The sequence below is a fragment of the Buteo buteo genome, chromosome 2, assembly GCF_964188355.1.
Source record: "Buteo buteo chromosome 2, bButBut1.hap1.1, whole genome shotgun sequence".
Classification (NCBI taxonomy): domain Eukaryota; kingdom Metazoa; phylum Chordata; class Aves; order Accipitriformes; family Accipitridae; genus Buteo; species Buteo buteo.
In genome coordinates this window covers 61097197-61114414 of record NC_134172.1, presented here as the reverse complement: position 1 = coordinate 61114414, position 17218 = coordinate 61097197, and the positions used below count along the sequence as shown (strand labels likewise).

General features: G+C 37.0%; 1 protein-coding gene across 6 annotated transcripts in view; it reads left to right on the top strand.

Moving 5' to 3' along the window:
- BBS9 (Bardet-Biedl syndrome 9) overlaps positions 1-15905 on the top strand; it is a 313906-nt gene extending 298001 nt beyond the window's left edge. For 3 of the 6 annotated variants that reach the window (XM_075057101.1, XM_075057118.1, XM_075057110.1), the window contains one exon: positions 12276-15901. In XM_075057101.1, the coding sequence (XP_074913202.1) occupies positions 12276-12316 (41 nt within the window). In that variant the 3' untranslated portion in view covers positions 12317-15901. Of the gene's footprint in view, positions 1-12275 lie in introns of all 6 variants that reach the window. The other 3 variants (XM_075057134.1, XM_075057095.1, XM_075057127.1) reach the window with 3 other exon arrangements.
- Positions 15906-17218: the final 1313 nt, after the last annotated feature.

Genomic DNA, 17218 nt, shown 5'->3' with positions numbered 1-17218 from the left:
AAAAAAACCCCAGAACTCATTTTCTTTTTGTTACTAAATGAGCATTGTTCATTAGCATTTTACATTTCATTCAGAATATGAATGTAGATTTTTTTTTTTTAATTTTATTTTCTGTTTCACCACAATTGTTTTATACCAGACTTTCAGAGATCATTAGCAAAAGCAAGGATGGAGAGAGGAAGAGAAAAGGAGAAAATTATACACAAAACCACTTTCACTTTTCAAAGATTTTTCAAAAATCATACTCTAGCAAATTTAAATTTGAAATAATATTGAAATACATACATAAATGCATTGATATCACCACTTTTGGAATATAGGTTGAATTAACGTGTTGTAGCATTAGAGAATTCTGGGGCATTATTTAGGAAAGCATTTAAGACTATACTTAGATTCCTTATTAAGACAGTGCTTGTGCATGCACCCAACTTGAACACATACAAGGTGCGTTCAGTTCCACTGATCTCAATTGATCATATGCTTAAGTGATTGGAGACAGTTTTCTGAACTGGAATTGGAGCTGATTAAGTATCATGCATGAGTACTTGGCTACTCTCTGAACTAGTAAGCCTGAATCTTAAAGCTCTGTCCTATACTCTAAGCAGGAGCAGATTTATGTTGTTGAGGAAAACTTTCACTGGCTTCAAGGTGGCTTGTGAAAACCTGGATGTCCACCTTCTTGGCGAGGCATATGTTATTGCTTACATAAATAAGGACAGGTGATGGTGGCCTAGATGATGTCTTCAGGCACAGGTTTGTGGAACTTGTGTGCATCAAGTAGTGAAGAACAGCATTAAATTGAATTGAAGTATAAAGAAGCCTGTGAGGTTCCTCTGTCAGGTAGGTTGCTTTCAAGCATGACTAAACTCTCTTTAGGCTATTTCAGGTGGACAAGAGGCAGACTGTGGAGGTAAAACGGCTCCAAAGGCAGCTCTTTCTCTGCTATATAGATACAACTGCTGAGTCTGGGAAACCTGACTTTCATACTTGAAGAGAGATCATTTGTTTGCCTTAATTAATAATATTTAATTGATAATATTATACTACTTATCAGAATAAAAAATCAGTTAGCAGCCTAAAAAAACATATACCATGAAAATTAGGCTCTACTTCTGCAAGCATTTACATGTTTGAGAATTCCTGTAGGACTCCTTAAGTTCAGTGGAATTACTTATGCATAAATCACGGTAAGTGTTTACAGTACCTGACCTTAAATCAAAGATCTTTTTTTTAAATATTTGTGGCATACTCTTTAACTATGTTGGGATTTAGCATTTTGTTTCTAAATGTACCAAGCCACTGATGTTGCTTAAACTTCTTCCAAAGTTGGAAAGAACTGCAAAGTGATTGATAAACTGAAGCACTGCATAACAAAAGATCTTCTCACTGTATTTCAGTGTATTTTCTGGAAATTGTTTACCTTATTGGATCTTTGGGGTTTTTTCTGATTTAGCATGTTTGTCTTAGCTTTCTTAGCTTTGTTTGGGCACTTACCTTATTAGTCAATGAGGAAATAATCTTAACATTACATTACCACCATAATGAAATTGTTTGTTGTTCCTAGCATCATTGGTATCCAGTTCAATGAGAAGCCAGTGATCTAGGACAGTTAGTTGTGTTGCACTGTAATTAAACTCAACCCATTTACATGACACAAAATTATTTTGAGCAGTGTCCTTGCAGAAGACAGTAATTTCAACATAACCTGCGTTTTTTGTAGGAATCCCGTAGCAGTGACGTTTCTTGAAAATTTGTAATACTGCATTGGCTGTATATAAAAGTTGAGCATGTTTTCCCTAAAGTCACAGAAAATTATGAAAGTTGTATTGCTCTCATGCAGTCTGACTATACTTAGTTTTTATTGCTTCCTGAGCCCATGAGAAAATCCATAATACATTTAAAACGGTTACTTTCATCATTCCAAGCCTTAGATGCGGGTGTGTTGGCTTCTACTGCCCTTCCTGGAGGTGCTAATGACGTGCAGAAAACAGACTCCACAATCAGTAAGATTGTAAAGTAGGTATGTTCATTCAGTGCTGGGCAGCACGGGAGGTAGTCGTGCGCGCCCGACTCGGTAGTTCGCCTCAAGTTTATACAGTCAAGTGTTACATATTCACAATACGCCTATACATATGCATGACCTATCCCCGCTTCATATTAAAATTAGCTCCGAGAGGTCATTTCCATAGTCTCCTCTCAACTGCGCTTGCGCAGTGCCTCTTTATGGTGGTCATCTGGTGGCCGCAGAGATGAAGATAGATGACTCCTCTTTGTCATCGCTAATAATCTTTTTTCTTGTGCAGGCTCAGTGGTTTCTTGGTATTTACCCAAGCCGCAAGACCAGTCTTGGCTGGCTCTTGGGGCCAACTCCTGCTTCTTATCAGGAACTGTCTCTGCCTCATTGGCTAGTTCTTGGGGCCAGCTCTTCTTATCAAGGACAGTCTCTGCCACAGCTAATTTCAACAATGTAAGCGCTAAACATCATCTTTCATCCCCCTTTATTATGTCTAATGATATTCTTTTGACTCCTCTTGTCTCACTAAAAGGCTCAGTCTTGTGAAGTACTGCCCTCCTTCTGGTTCTGCTGATTTTGGTGTGAGATTGGAGGGCCCAGAAATTTCTAGTGGTTGTTCAGAAATGCCCAGGCCTTAAGGAATCCTGAATTGGATCATCAAATCTAAGTAGCTTTACAATTTTTGTTGTGAGTACTGAAATTGCCATTATAGCTACTATGGCCAAGATATGCCTGAAAATATTATCCAGAGGGTGTAGCAGGGGGTGACTCTACTTCCATCTGTATGAAAAAAGACTGATACCAGTGGAAAAGCAGTGGAAATAAGGAGAATTACATTACAGGTCTTTGGTATAGTGAGATATTAAGACTGTGTAGAATATATATCAGAGAAAAAATATGAACTGCTATTACATTACCTTTCTACCCCCAAAAATCATTCTTTGCATTTGCAAAGATAAGATTTTAGCCTGGGGGGGAGACCCAAAAAAACCAAAACAACAATGACAAAAAAGCAGATACAGATTTTTGGTGAGCAATAGAAAGGAGTTAAGTGTCCATTTAGAAGAAATTTCATCTGTTACTTTAATACAGACTCTTTTTATTTTGTTCTTTTGCTTTTAAGCCAACACTGAGACTTATCAAAAGATTGCATTTGGAAAAAAACTCACAGCATTTTTCTCATGTAGTGTAGCTTAAAAGGAATGTGTGACATTCAAGATTGGAAAGTATTACACGAGTATTCTTTTTCCTTTGTTTTTTTTAAACACATTTTTCCTCAAACCTGCCTCTCTACCAATGTCTTTTTCCCACAAGACTCCAAAGGAAAAATGACATCAAATGGTAAAATCCTGTTGTATGTTATTTCCAGAAGAAACCATGGAAATCTCGAATATGATTGTATCATTTGCACTGTAATGTTCCCTTGTTAAAAGGAGCAACATACGGAAGAGTATTCAGTTGCTGAATACTTGATGGTAAGCAAAAGCTGATGCTTTGGTGAATATTACAAAACACTTAGGAATTTGTAGTACCTCAGATTGGTTGTATGATAATAGGAGTTAGAAATGGAAAACTCTCGTTATATCAGCTTGACCATCTCCCTGACACCACCAGATTGTTGTCTTCATTGTGGTACTAATTTGCAAATGTCATAAGCCATGTGGCTTCCACCACTTGCCTTGGGAGAATACACATCATTAAAGCAGCCTTGAATATTCCTTTCCTTGACTTCATCTTCTTGATCCTCTTTCATATCTCTTTGTAGCACTAAACAATTCCTAATCTTGCTTTGCCTTTAGCTATTTTATTTTGCTCCCTCTCGTCTTTTCTGTTTTCCACAAAATCACACAATTATTTATGCTGTTCCTTTTGGAATTTCTTCTATTTTGTACTATCTTTCTGGTACTGAGGAGCCATGGGCTTATGCGTACTGTAGGCTATAAAGAAAATGTTGGAAATCTCTACTGGAGAAACTGATGTTTTTGTATGAAGATACTAAGTTGTTTTGTGGCCATACAAGTTAAACTTGCACAAGAAGCACAGCACAGGCCCCAAATGCAAGTCTGATACAGACTAACTTATAAAAAGGTGGGTTTTTTCCCCTATAGACCTAACATAGCTTTTATTCTATGTTTTACTGAAGCTGGTGTTGAATAAAGCTGCATGTACTTTGCATATAGATATTGTAGCTAAATTTGTTGAAAGCTTCATTCTGACAATTGTATCATGCATATTAAAAGGATAACTGCACTATTTTGACTTAAGATACAGGTACACTCTTAACAAGAGTAGAGGACTGTGAATAACTGGGGTTTTTTTAAGTTTCTGACTTGAAGCAAAAAAATTAGAAAATTTGTTATTTTGGGACAACCTCCAATGATTGATTCAGGTTTCTCGTTTTCTCCTCAAATGAAGTATTTCGCTTAGACTTTGTATCTGCTAACTTAAGTGTGTTGTTTGTTTTTTTTTTAAAAAAACAAGCACATTATGTTCAAGGAAGCTTATTTGCAATACTTCAGGGTGAAATGAAAATTCAAAAGATTTTGAAAATATAAAAAATGCTGTAATTACTTTTTTTAAACAAATTGATCTGACAAATTCAGCAGAAATTTGACTGATGGTTTGTTTGACCTGCATTTGCAGTTTTCTAAGGAAGATCATCTCAGCTGGAAAGTTTGCTCAGTATTAGCTAAAGTTTGCATAGGTAGATGAGGAATGTTTGAAGTTATACTAACAGGGAGGTTGTAGGTCTTCAGATGTTGATTATGAGTTGCAACCAACCTATAAGGAGTAGAAATTGACTGCAAAATATATATATATATATATACGTATGTATGTATATCATATCAGTGAAGGATCTTAGATCTTCCTGCAGGCAGACACTGGGGGGCTGTCTCCAGGAGTAGGATTCGCTGCCATTCATATGAAAATGGTGGAAAATCTTGCCCTAAAGCTAACCTACCCCTGGAGTTTTGCCTATCTGTCATGGTGATCACTCATCTGGGAAGATAAAGGATTTGTTAATAGTCAGCTGGCTGGTCGGTCTGTCTGTCTGGGAAGACAAAAAACCAGCACAGCCAATCAAGCAGGCAAAAGACTGATTACTATGGCATTACTTCTCCCCAGGAAAAAGCAAAGATTTATGTCTTATATAAGACTTATGCAAAAGAGACCCTGTTTTTAATATATTATTATCTCTCTAATCTCAGTGTACATGGCCCTGATTTTTTTTTTTTTTTTTTTTTTTTTTCTGACAGCAAATTATTCAAGAGCCAACAGTTCTGAAAAGCTTAGTAGGATTTTGGGTCTCAGTGAATGGGAAGATATAAGCGTGATGAAGAATAAATTGAAGCATTGACATTTGTGTGGCCATGATTAGTCAAGTTTTAGATTTGTGTTGTATGTATTTGCCATAGAAGCCACTGAATTAATTTAATGCCCTAACAAAGGCTGATAGCTAATTAGAAAGAAGGGAGGTTTGGCCACTGAAAAGCAAACTCATTTTTAGGGATTTAATTCCTGACAGGAAATATCTGTTCCAGCTAAAATGTGTCATTTGTGATGACTTCTTGTGATCATCTCTAAATGAAAACAACCATGTCTCAAAAAATTTGCAAACTTTCCTAGAAAAATGTCCAGGATTTGATAGGTGATTGTGATAAGTCAGGTATTTGGAGAAAATAGGCATTTTTCATCCAAAATTTTGGCTTCATTGAATTTACATTTCCTGCAGTAATGATCAATGACTTCATTTCAGATAGGTAACTGCTTTTTAAGCAGCTTGTCTTCCTGCAAGCATATACAGTTTGCTCTGTAATAATTTTTGGAATTTTTTTTGTTTGGTTGGTTTGGTTTTTTTGGTTTTTTTTGTTCTGGAACAGAGCTTAGAGTGCTGCTTACAGAGTTCTACATTGCTTCAAACTAAACAGCATCCCAATCTTCTTGTTCTTCTCTCCTTGATATCTATAAATGTAAGCTAGATTTGGTGTTTCAGCAGCTCCTTGTTTCTTACAGAACGTGTTTATTCCAGCAGTTTGTATATATGTGTGTATAGGGGAGTGTGTGTATATATATGTGTGTGGGGGATCATTAGAAGAAGCAGCTGTGCGCCTTGGGAATTATTGATCATGTCACTGGATGTTTTTCCTGATGTTCAAATTTAGTAACTTCATATTAGAAACATTTCATATGTCTTGCACATTTTCCAAATACAAAGCAGAAGAAAGACCTAAAGAAAGCATAGAAACTTTGCAACATTATAAATGTAGGAGTCTGAACTCTACCATTTACAGCTTGAGTGCTTGATAATCCCAGGAACTGTGGCCTGGTGCACACCTCCTTACCTTACCCAAAACAGATGGGCAGTAATTCAGTCTAGTTGTTCATTCCTTGGACCCATTGGTGGCAGCTCTAATGCTTTTAGATGTTGGGGTTCTCAGCGGAAAATTTTGTAGTAGGGATGTGTATGGGTACGTAAGTTTGTGTGTGTGCACCATATAATATAATTAAGGTTGAAGACAACAGCATTATACAAAACAAGCACAGCATAAGTTACCAATTGTCAGGATAAAATTAATGATAGGGATATTTAGTTGCTGTACTTTGGAAAACAAAGAAACAAAATTAAGAAATTGCCTTGGAAGGGGCACTGTCACTTTTCCTAACGTGTCATTTTTCACAGTCGGCCTGAGTTGCCACAAGCCCACATCTGCAGTCTCCATTGAGGGCTGCTGCCTGGGGGCATGAAGGCACAAGAACTTTGTAAGGTGTTTGAAAGTTAATAAAAAAAAAATAAATACGTGGACACTTGATAAATGCTACCGTTGTCATTACCTCCTTGTTATCTCCGCTGTGTTACACTGCTATTACATGTCACTATTAAGTCTGAATGACAAAAGGAAGATTTTTAGCAAGTTTTTTTAAGTTTTGTGGGAATAGACCCTGCTGTCCTCAAGGTAAGAGCTGCCACTTCTACCCCTGCTGTTTTGTGGCTGTTTAGAAATTTAACTGTTGATAGCTTCATACAGGTTGGACTTGGTCACGTTAGTTGCACTTAGTAGGGGGTGTATTTAAGAGTGATGGAAATTGTTGTTTCACATTATCCATCCTGTGATGTGTATGGTGCCTTAGGACAAAGAAAAGTTCACTGAATGAAGTCCTTTCTATCAGTCACACTACTTCCTAAATAAAAAACAAATTTATTTGTTTTACACAACTCTTTAATGAATGAGTCAGACCATGTTTCCCACTCATTCAGCTGCCATTCAGATACAAAACTCTGATCATTTTTAAATTATGTATGCGACTCACTGATGACTTGGGAGGCAATGGTAAGGCTCACTCTCAGTTTATTATTCCATAAAAAGTGATATAGAATATTGATCAAGTCCAGTTTCTCCCGTTAGTGTAGAAGAGTTTGTAGCTTGTCCATCATGATAAATCTTCTGCACTGCATTAAAGTTGATGATTTTGCACTAACCCCTTTTGCACTCCAAGCTCTACTGTGCCAGTTTGCCTGGGATAAGCGAGATATTGTCACTTTCTTAAACTTTCTGAAAAACCTTTTGGGTTGTGTCCATGGAATAAAGATTTTATGCTAAGAAAAAGGATATATTCCTCAAGCAGTTTATAATGATAATGAAAATTATTATCGGTGAATAAATGGAGTTCTTAAAAAGAAAATTATCATGATTTTCAGAAATGTGACTTGAAGGCGCTGGGAAAAATTTGTCATCTCTTGTTAATAAAAAAGTAAAAAAGAGTTATTAGCTTTGGTCACTTGGAACATTTAGTTTAGGATCCAAAATTTTATGAAAAACAGTTACTTTAAAGCTGTAGTTTGTTCTAAGGCTAGTTTATGTCAGGTCTAGAAATAGCAATGTTAACCATCAGGCCATGAGATGGGGTGGTTTTTTCCTCTTTTCTTTTAGGTGGGAATAGCTGAAGAAAATGGTGCCTCCCTTCTCTAACTTAATCTGAACTCAAAATAACTTTTGTTGTTTTGTTATAACAGCCCTTTTTCTGAGTCACTGTATGAAAAAGAGACTGGGGACTGTTGAATACTGTAGATCAAACACTTCATAGCCAACTTTGACTTAGTTTTATGCATGCTTCAGAGTAGACTAATGTACAATAGTATCCAGGAAACTCAGCCAGTAATTCATGAGAGTCCAAAATGTTCTCCTTAGGATGAATCATAACAGCATAAATGATAGGATTGGAGAAGATCCTTTAGGTCATCCAGTTCAAAGCCTGTGTATCTTCCTTTTCACTAATCCCCACTAGGATTTCATCTACTCTGTCTTTGCAAACCTCTCTCACTCTTGACTCAGCCACCTCCCTGGGTAGTTTCTTCCATCGCCTAATTCTTTAACCTGAACATCTTTAAACCTTACACCATCATGCTTAGTGTGAACAATTTATGACTACAGAAAATGAACCTTTCTCCTCCCTTCTGCCATCATGCTCAAATATTATCCCTCCCTTTAAATATTTTGGGGTTTTTGTTTGGTTGGGTTTTTTTTTCCTCTAACTGCATGAATAATAATTCCAGGAAAGTTGGGGGTTTTTAGCTGTCTTTGGTGCTTCCATCACTGTAACTGATTTTCTTTGAACTCTCAGTTTTCAAGACTCAAAAATACATTTTGATCTGCAAATGAACTTTCTGTGACTCAATGATGTGTATGCATTAAGTCATGCTTTTCAAGAGGCAAATTAATACGACTGAGGTACTCTGTGTCTGTTTATAGAAGCTGCTTTCATGAGGGTGCTAATGTGCTCTGATTGACAAATACACAAAACAGTTTGAGGGATTTAAGTGACTGAAGGTGGATTCTGGTTTTCACTTCGGATATATGCAATCTCATGTTACTAATCAGGATATTAAGTTAATCATATATTTTAACTCTGTTTTGAAAACTTACCTCCAAAAACTCCTGGGGTTGCCTGCTGCAGAGGAGTTAAAATTTATCACAATTATTCCCAAAAGCAGCTTCCCAGTTCCTAATGGTGTTGATAAATAGAGACATAAACCTTTTTATATACATTTGTCCAAGTGTGTGCTCAGGCCAGTATTATTCTGGTAGGATTTTTGGTTGATCTATAACATGAAACATTGAGAACTTCATAATAGGGGATATGAAGATGGAAGGAAGCTTTTTGTCCTGATGCAATGAGGTAAAGGAGCCTTAATCTACAGAATTTTTAATTTTATACCCTGTATTTCTTAGGATCTGCCTAAGCTTGTCAGAATATACTGATGATAAACCTCTCTGATGTTAATCATCTCACCTACTATGACATAGCATGTGCCAGTTAGATCAATGTGAAATTACTGTTGTTCTCCTAGATGACTAATAAATAATTTGTGCTGAAAAAATACAGGGTAGAGGTGGGAAGGCTGATTATTGCAAGCCATGTTTTCATACTGCCTCCCATTTTGTAGTTACACAATAAAAATAGCTGCAGTCTGTACGTCACCTGTCAGCTCACCTCTCCCACAGTTTACTCATGTGGTAGTTCTTTGATCCATGCAGAAGTATTCCAGGTTCCCTATAGCTGTGTATAGTGCTGTTGGGCAAAGCTGTGTGAAATTGAGGGAAATCCTGCTATATTACTTCAGTTCTGCCAGCCCATAATTACAGTTAACGCATTAGGTTTAGTGGATCCACTGTGTTTCATGAGTTTGAAAGTAATCATTCACATTGCCCATTTTGGCATGGCAATGTGTAGAAGTAGACACAGGGGTTATTTGTAAGAAGTCAATGTCATGTATGTAACAGGTTTTGAAAGCAGTATCTTGGGCACTATTTTATGGCTCAAATTTTTTTACGTTATAATTTTATAATTACATTTTAATTTTTAACATGTTATGTTTTCAGCCTAATAAAGGAAAAGATGCTTTAGGATATTACAGCCTTTTCATTAAGGTTTCCCCCCCGCCCCAATATTTTTGTAAACCTCCCTTCCTTAATTTCTGTACTGTTACGCTTCTTAGATGTCCTCTAGCCAGTCCTGAAATGTATTGAAGTTGAGGGCACTGTGCAGTGGCAGTGTACCATGTTTTAAGTGTGCAACTTAGTGGGCAGTGCTAATGCACAGGTTAGTGCCTCTTGGTCTCTAGAAAATCTGTGGCTATTCTCTTCAAGTACAAAAAGCTGACCATAATCATACCACCTTTTTGCTGTTTCTCATCCGAGAAACATGTGCGTGTCCAGCTTTTGTAAGAGCATGCAGAAACCAGTTTCACAATTCTTGCAAACTCTTCTCCTTGATTATGGTGGGAAAGTAAGATATTCTCCAGTATCTTTTTATGTAGTACAGAGCTGTAAACAGCTCCAGGTATGATCTCGACAAAGCTATATAGTCAGGAACAGTATTAACTGTGAGCTCTGCAGTGGCTTCTACACTGCATTGAGCTACATGGGGTATTTCATTGCAAATGCATGTCTTTAACAGCTTTTCCCACCATGCTACTTCTGCAGGGCTTTCCTCAGCAAGTATCTGTGTCTGAAATTATTTCCATGATATATTTCAAGCAGTATCTCCTTTTATCTTCTCTCAGCCTTGTTAATGTCTTAGTCCTAGAGCAATATTTTTCTTTCCTCTTCAGTATTTGTAGCTCATCTTGGTTTCTTATAATCTGCACATTTCATTATCATGCTGCCTAACTCCTTCCCCGAGATCATTAACGAAACAAGATGGGACCTGCTGCTGGTCCCTTTGGCATCCCAGCATGTGCTATTTGGTAAGAGTTTTAAACAAAAGAACTACCATTCGAGGGCTGACCTTTGTAAACCCAAGTCAGCTCTTAACATGGTATTTTTAATTGTCCTTTAAGAAAAAAAAAAGTAGAAGCTTCAGTAAGGGGAGCTTCTTAGCCCCTTGGGCTTCCAGCTGTTGCTGAAATTTACTGCTTTAGTCTTTTGTATCTTGGCAATTTTATCCTTGATCTCCTGCTCTGTTAGCTTCACTGATGCTTTCCTTCAGTCTCAAGGCTTGAGATAAAATTTGTTCAGTTTAGCACCATCAGCTATGAAAACCATTGTAAATACTGAAATCCCCAAACACCAAAAAACACTGGTAGTGTAAAATAAAAATTGAAAAAGAAATCTAGATTGTTTATTCATGTGGAATTGCATGGACCTAAATGAAAGCATATTCTTTTAATATTACATAGATTGTTGGTGCTAAATTCTGTTTGAACATGATTGTGAAGGCAGTCGGGCTGACAAGCAACTGGTGTCTTGGGTTTAGAAGACCTGCATGCTCAAATTTTATTCTGCTGACCTGCTGGATCATTTCACTTCACAGGGTGTGTGGGGAATTCAGCCTTCTTCAGAGATGGCTCATAAGGAAAAAAAGACATAAACCCCACAACCCATAAAAGCTGTGTGTTATTTTTATTATTATTCATATATCATTTGGAGATGGTGCCAATTTATTTTGGATTGCTTTAAATTTATTAGAAAAGGATTTAAGTTAAATCATTTTCAACCTAAACTAATAGTGGACATGTAAGAAACTGCTGGGTTAAATAATCACTTTAATTTGAAGTCATACAGGTATATGCATATACAAATCTGTGTGATTATCCGCTGTTCTTTTTCCTCCCTAGACATTCCAAGCAAATTCTTATGAGTTTCTACCCACTTTTCCAATTCTGTCAGGTTTATTTGCAAAGATTAATATCCAATCCAAGATGGATTCATCTCTTGAACTGGTATTTGAAAATAGGAAACTTGTACTCTTGGTTTAAGGCAGAAGTTATCTTCGATACAGGCGTGTTGCTATTTTCCCCTTGCCCAAAGTGTTAGGTGTTAGTCTTATATAAAAAAAACAACCAACAAAACCCCCCTTGTTAATGAGTTTATGGAGCCTAATTTTCTATTGTTTTGGAATTGGTATTACCAGTTCTACCTAGAAAAAGGGGCAGGCAAAGTGCAAGTAGATGGAGTAACTGTGTCTCAGATCATATGCCCAGTTGTTCTTGGTCATTTTTTTCTGATGTAAAAGTATTCTATTATTTTATAACTTAGACTGTATCACCCATCATATGCATAAAACAGCTGATGTGAAATTGCCTGAATTTTTTTGTATTTTCTAAACTTGTGAGTGCTTGAATTTGCAAGTTATGCATTTTTATCCTGTTTTGCATGTAATAAATTGTTTCCTCCAGCTATAACCAAGGCTTTTACAACAATATAGTGCATGTAGTTGCCAAGTACGCTGAATTTTTAAGCATCTCTTTTCTGCTTTATAGGTTTGTCTGAGGATGCAGCAGAGGAGGCAGAAAAGCCATGAAATCTGAAGATGACCCTCAGGAGGAATTTCTATCTGATGTCAAATGCATTTATAATGCAGCAGTACCAATCCACTTTACTCTGTACTGATTGCAGCTTCCGGAAGGAGAGGACTGTGCTAATTTATACAAAAAAGTTCCATTCTAATAATTTTGGTTGGGTGTCCTGCCAACTACTAGCATCCTTTCTGTGAGCAAAGTTTAAGCACTTCCTAACTGCAGTATGGGTGTTGTGTTACGTTTTGCGATATATCAGCCCTTTCTAAGGATTCAGTTGATTGATCAAAGACTGTTTACACATAGTTAAAAGCAACCTTTGTTTCAGGATATGTTTTATCTTTTTTTTAAAAGATATTCTGAACTGTACCTCCCTTTGCGATTATATTAACATTTGTTATATCACAGTTTTGACAAGAAATAACTATCTCGTTTCCTCCTGTACTAACATTCACGATTCCAGACAGCTGAATTCACCACCAGAAGAAAAACTGGTAATCCATCAACTTTTTTTCTCCCCTCTCTCATTGCTTATACAGACTCCTGCTCTCTAGAGATACAGAGTAAAATATGGTTACTGGACATAAAGGGCAAACCCTTTTGCCATTAACTATGTCACTATGAATATGAATAAAGTTTACACTATAAGTACCTTGAGCACAGCAAGACATGGATCTTTTTATGGTTAACTGTGATTTCTGTTTTTCTTGTCAATCAATCTGTTCTAGTTATGGGTAAGATTTTTCAAAACTAACTAGCAATTTTTGAGTGCCTTAATTTTTATTAATCCAGTTGGAGGGTGCTTTGAGGGTTGAGTTTTTAGAAAGTGCTGAGTATTCACCTTCTGAAAGTCAGGTCCATGCAAGGTGCCTGAAATGCAACACCCAACGACTGAGGTAACCTTTGAGAAGACTTTGGCCTACGGTTTGGAAGTGTTCAGGCTCATGTCTGGATTCCTGAAAGTGAGTTGAGATGTCAATAAAAGATTCTCGGAACTGAAAATAACTGAGACTTGGATCAAGTGTAAAAACAGGCATTTGAACGAGGCCTCTCCTGGCTGTTGCTGCTTCATACTAAATTACAAGTTGCGGTCTTTTAGATGGCAGATACAGAAAGCGCTGCTATTCTCAGCTTAGTTTCTGGAGGATGCAATTGCGTGCGCCATCTCCACATCCCACACTCCTGGTGGTTTCCTCAACAGGGGTTCACCAACTCCTGTTCTAGCTGTAGAAGAGTTCCCTCCAACTCACTTCTGTGCTGCTTCAGCAGTGGTTGTGACATTTGCTGTGGTTTGTGCTCGCTTGATCTGTGGATAAAATGAGACATTATTTTTCAGGATGTCTTAAGCCATCAACCTTCATCATCTCCATATCTACTTTCAACCTCTTTGCATCCACCCCCAAAACAAAACCAGCTTTGCACCACTTATGCATCTGCTGCTTAACCCTCTGTCCTAACTGTGGTTCAGTAAACCTGATATAACCATGTTTCATGGAGCCTTTTTCAACATGTTAGCTATTAAATAGAACTAAGTGGCCAGGGAACTGGGTAAGGCTTCTGATACCGCTGGGACTGAAGTGGGAAGCAACTCCCTGTAAAAATGACTCTGTCCCCCAAGAGACCTCAGATATCTACTGAGTTCTCAGAGTTGTGTGGCCAGAAATCTTGCTGCTTTCCCAGGAAGGAAATCCTACCCCCTGCTTGTTATGGAGTGATTTTGCTGGCTGAGTTTTCTTCACTCTGATCCCTCCCCCATGGTTTTTGTCAGGAGGGTGATATCCAACCCATTGTCAAGGTACCCTGCTGCACTGCAAAAATTATGCAATAAAATAATCTCCTGTAGTCTCTGTATGCACCTCAATGACCAAAGAAAATCCATGGAGAACTAATCAATTACTGTAGCTATTAGGCTTAAACTTTAACTATGGTTCTCAAATCTTCTTTTGTCTTCTTGTCAGCGGCTACTAGGTAATCTAGAAAAATCAACCACAGTTACTACTGAAACCCCATGCCATAACAGTGTAGAATGGGACTTCTGTAAAATATATTACTTTATCATAATTACCATTATTGAATGTGATCCCAGTGGTCAGAGCTGCCTGGCTTCATTGGGAGTGTAGGGTAAACAACAAGTAGGCACTGAGGTGAATTATGTCATTCACTCTTATTTAAGTTATTTTATGTCATTTTAAGATGTAAGGCTCAGAAGCACTCTTATTTGCCTTTTCTGTTCTATGCTTTGTAAAATGAGGCCTCATGGGAATAGTTTTGCAGAAAGGGGAAAAACATACTGTTAATAAAGAGGAAAAAAAAAAAGGTAGAACTGTCTGTAGTAGTAATGTATGACTTCTTTGTATATCGCACTAAATTGTGGTATTTGATAGTATCATCAGGATTTAAAAGTTGCATTGAGTAAAAATTACTTAGTTTTCCCCAATGTGAAATAGTCCATCTAACTCAGAGGAAGGAAGTCATTGAAAGGTAGTCATTTATGCAGCATGCTAAGAGGAAATATTGTAAAGTAATTCTTAGCAGTTCTCAAATGTAGTTTGAATTTTTAAGAAAGTTCTTTTTGGCTGGAAAAAAATCAGGCCAATTACAGGAAGTTTTGAAGTTAGAGAGTTGTCCAACAGAAAAATGTAAGGAAGCATTGCTAGTTAGGGGGGACCAAATGTTTTGTTCTCATCAGCGATGTTTCTGAGGCCAAGACAGACATTGCTGGCCATCAAACTATTCTGAACAGGATTTTAAAGTAATGCCTGGTCAGCTGTTCTGGTCAGCTTAGATATGCAGCCTGTCTGCATGTTTAGCTATTCGAGGAGAATTTTATATGTTTAGGTGGCTCACAGATAAAAAAGATTTTTTTAATGACCATTTTATTGAAATTAATTTCATATACATATATGTAAAAGGAATTTTGTGACATTTTGAAAACCACGCTGTGAGTCATGGCAACTTTATTATATTTGTGCTAGAGCACTTTGAAATGCATTTTCTAAAATAAGTCCTAACGTAAAATATATACTTTTTTTTTCCTGTTAAACAGGTAAATACTTATAGAGTTTATTTTCTTGGTGGAATTTATTTTCTGAATGTTATTGTCCATGGGCTTTTCTTTCATTTTGTTTTTGTGCTGTTGCAATTTAGAAAAACAGATTAAAACAATTACTAGTCTGATGACCAAAATCTGGAGATCTGGGCTTTGCTGATCTTTTGGGCTTTGAACACAATGCTAAGTTCAAACTAGGACTGTGGTTTTCAGCCTCAGATTGATTCTTCTGTCCAACTATTCTTAAACTATGACACAGAAAAACAACATTTCTCTACTTTCAAGAGGCTGGGTTTTGCTTTATAAGGTCTTGTCTTTTTCTCTTCTTCAGCACTTATTGTACAGCAAGCATTAGGGATAAGATTTAATATTCTTGTCTTGCTTATAAATAGTAATTTACTGCCATAAACTGAAATTTCCTGAGCAGAGATTGTACTGCTATGTGAAGTCCTTTCAGCATAAAAAAAAACCAAACAGGGTATGCATCATATTGAATAAGTATCTTTCCTTCTTATCAGAATATCCTGTTTATAAATAATCTGTTAAAAAAACTGCTGCAAAGGTGCTGTAAAATATGACGTACTCCTGAAACCAAGATTCTCTATTGCTGCTTTATTTGAAATTAACCTTCAGTTTCCCATAGCCTTGTTTGTTGTCACCCCTTGACATCATGCTGCCTTGTTCATTTACTCCCTTGTAGCATAAGGTTCCTCTGGTATTTATGTGGTATCTTCATGAGCAGTTTGCAGGTGACTTAGTTCCTTTGCAGCTCAAAGGTAAAGTTTACATAGCTTTCCGCTGGTTCATGAGCCTTGATCCTGTCAAGGGGACAGAATGCCCTCAGGTCCTCTGGAAACAAGTAGGAGGCCGAGGCACTCAGTGTCTGCAGACCTGGGCTTATAATTAGCAAAAGTGACCCAAGCTAGAAGTGTTTTTGAATGCGTTGTTTCTATGAGAATTTATTCTAATATTCTGGTAGACCAAGTTTAACACAAGTTTGATATTTATATAAAGACTGAAAAATATTGCTTGGTTTAGAGTCTGGAATTCCTCTCTACTTGCCCATCTCCTTCTTGTAAATCCTTATAATGGTCAATAGTATCAGGAATTATTATTTCTGTCCTTCTCTTTTGCAAGATAGCTGGCTGGTTGCTGTATAGAAGCTGCTAATTTGGGGGAATATGCTTTATTCAGGAGACCAGCAGATCACAGCAGAGACACCTAGCACTTTTGTTAGCATTAAATGTATAGCAAGTGATTTAGTTAATCATGGGATGGAAGCATAACCCAGTTAATTGATTTGACCTGGTGTTCTCTTACAACATGTCCCGATTGTTTTATCTTTACATCTGCTATAGCAAGGACTACAAACAAATGCAACACGCAAGCACATTTAAAGAAGTATAATTGTTGTATACTGTGTTTTTTTCCAAGAGTTTCATGTTGTCGAAAGCAGGAAAGGGTGTAAAATACCATTATATTTTCATATGCAGTCATTGTAGGTTGATGTTTCCTTTGCATGCACTGTCATGTGCTTAGATTTACTACGTGTGTATGAGGCATCCATGCTTGCAGATGAACCTGCTGTATTGAAGATTTCAGTATCCATCCTTGTTCTTAAAATGAAAGGATTGAGCAAAATCATGATTTTATAGCAGGAAAAAAATCTCAAAGTAAGTAGGAGCCCTGGAAGAGATCCACACCCTCAGGCTACAGCATGTAAAGTGATGTTAGCTCTAATGGGAGTATTTTCTATTTGATATAGCATGAGCACATTGTATTATTCACTTGTTTGCTAGCACCACTTTACACTGTTATCATAAAAAATAAGTCTTTTGGAAATTATTTTTGGCAAAAC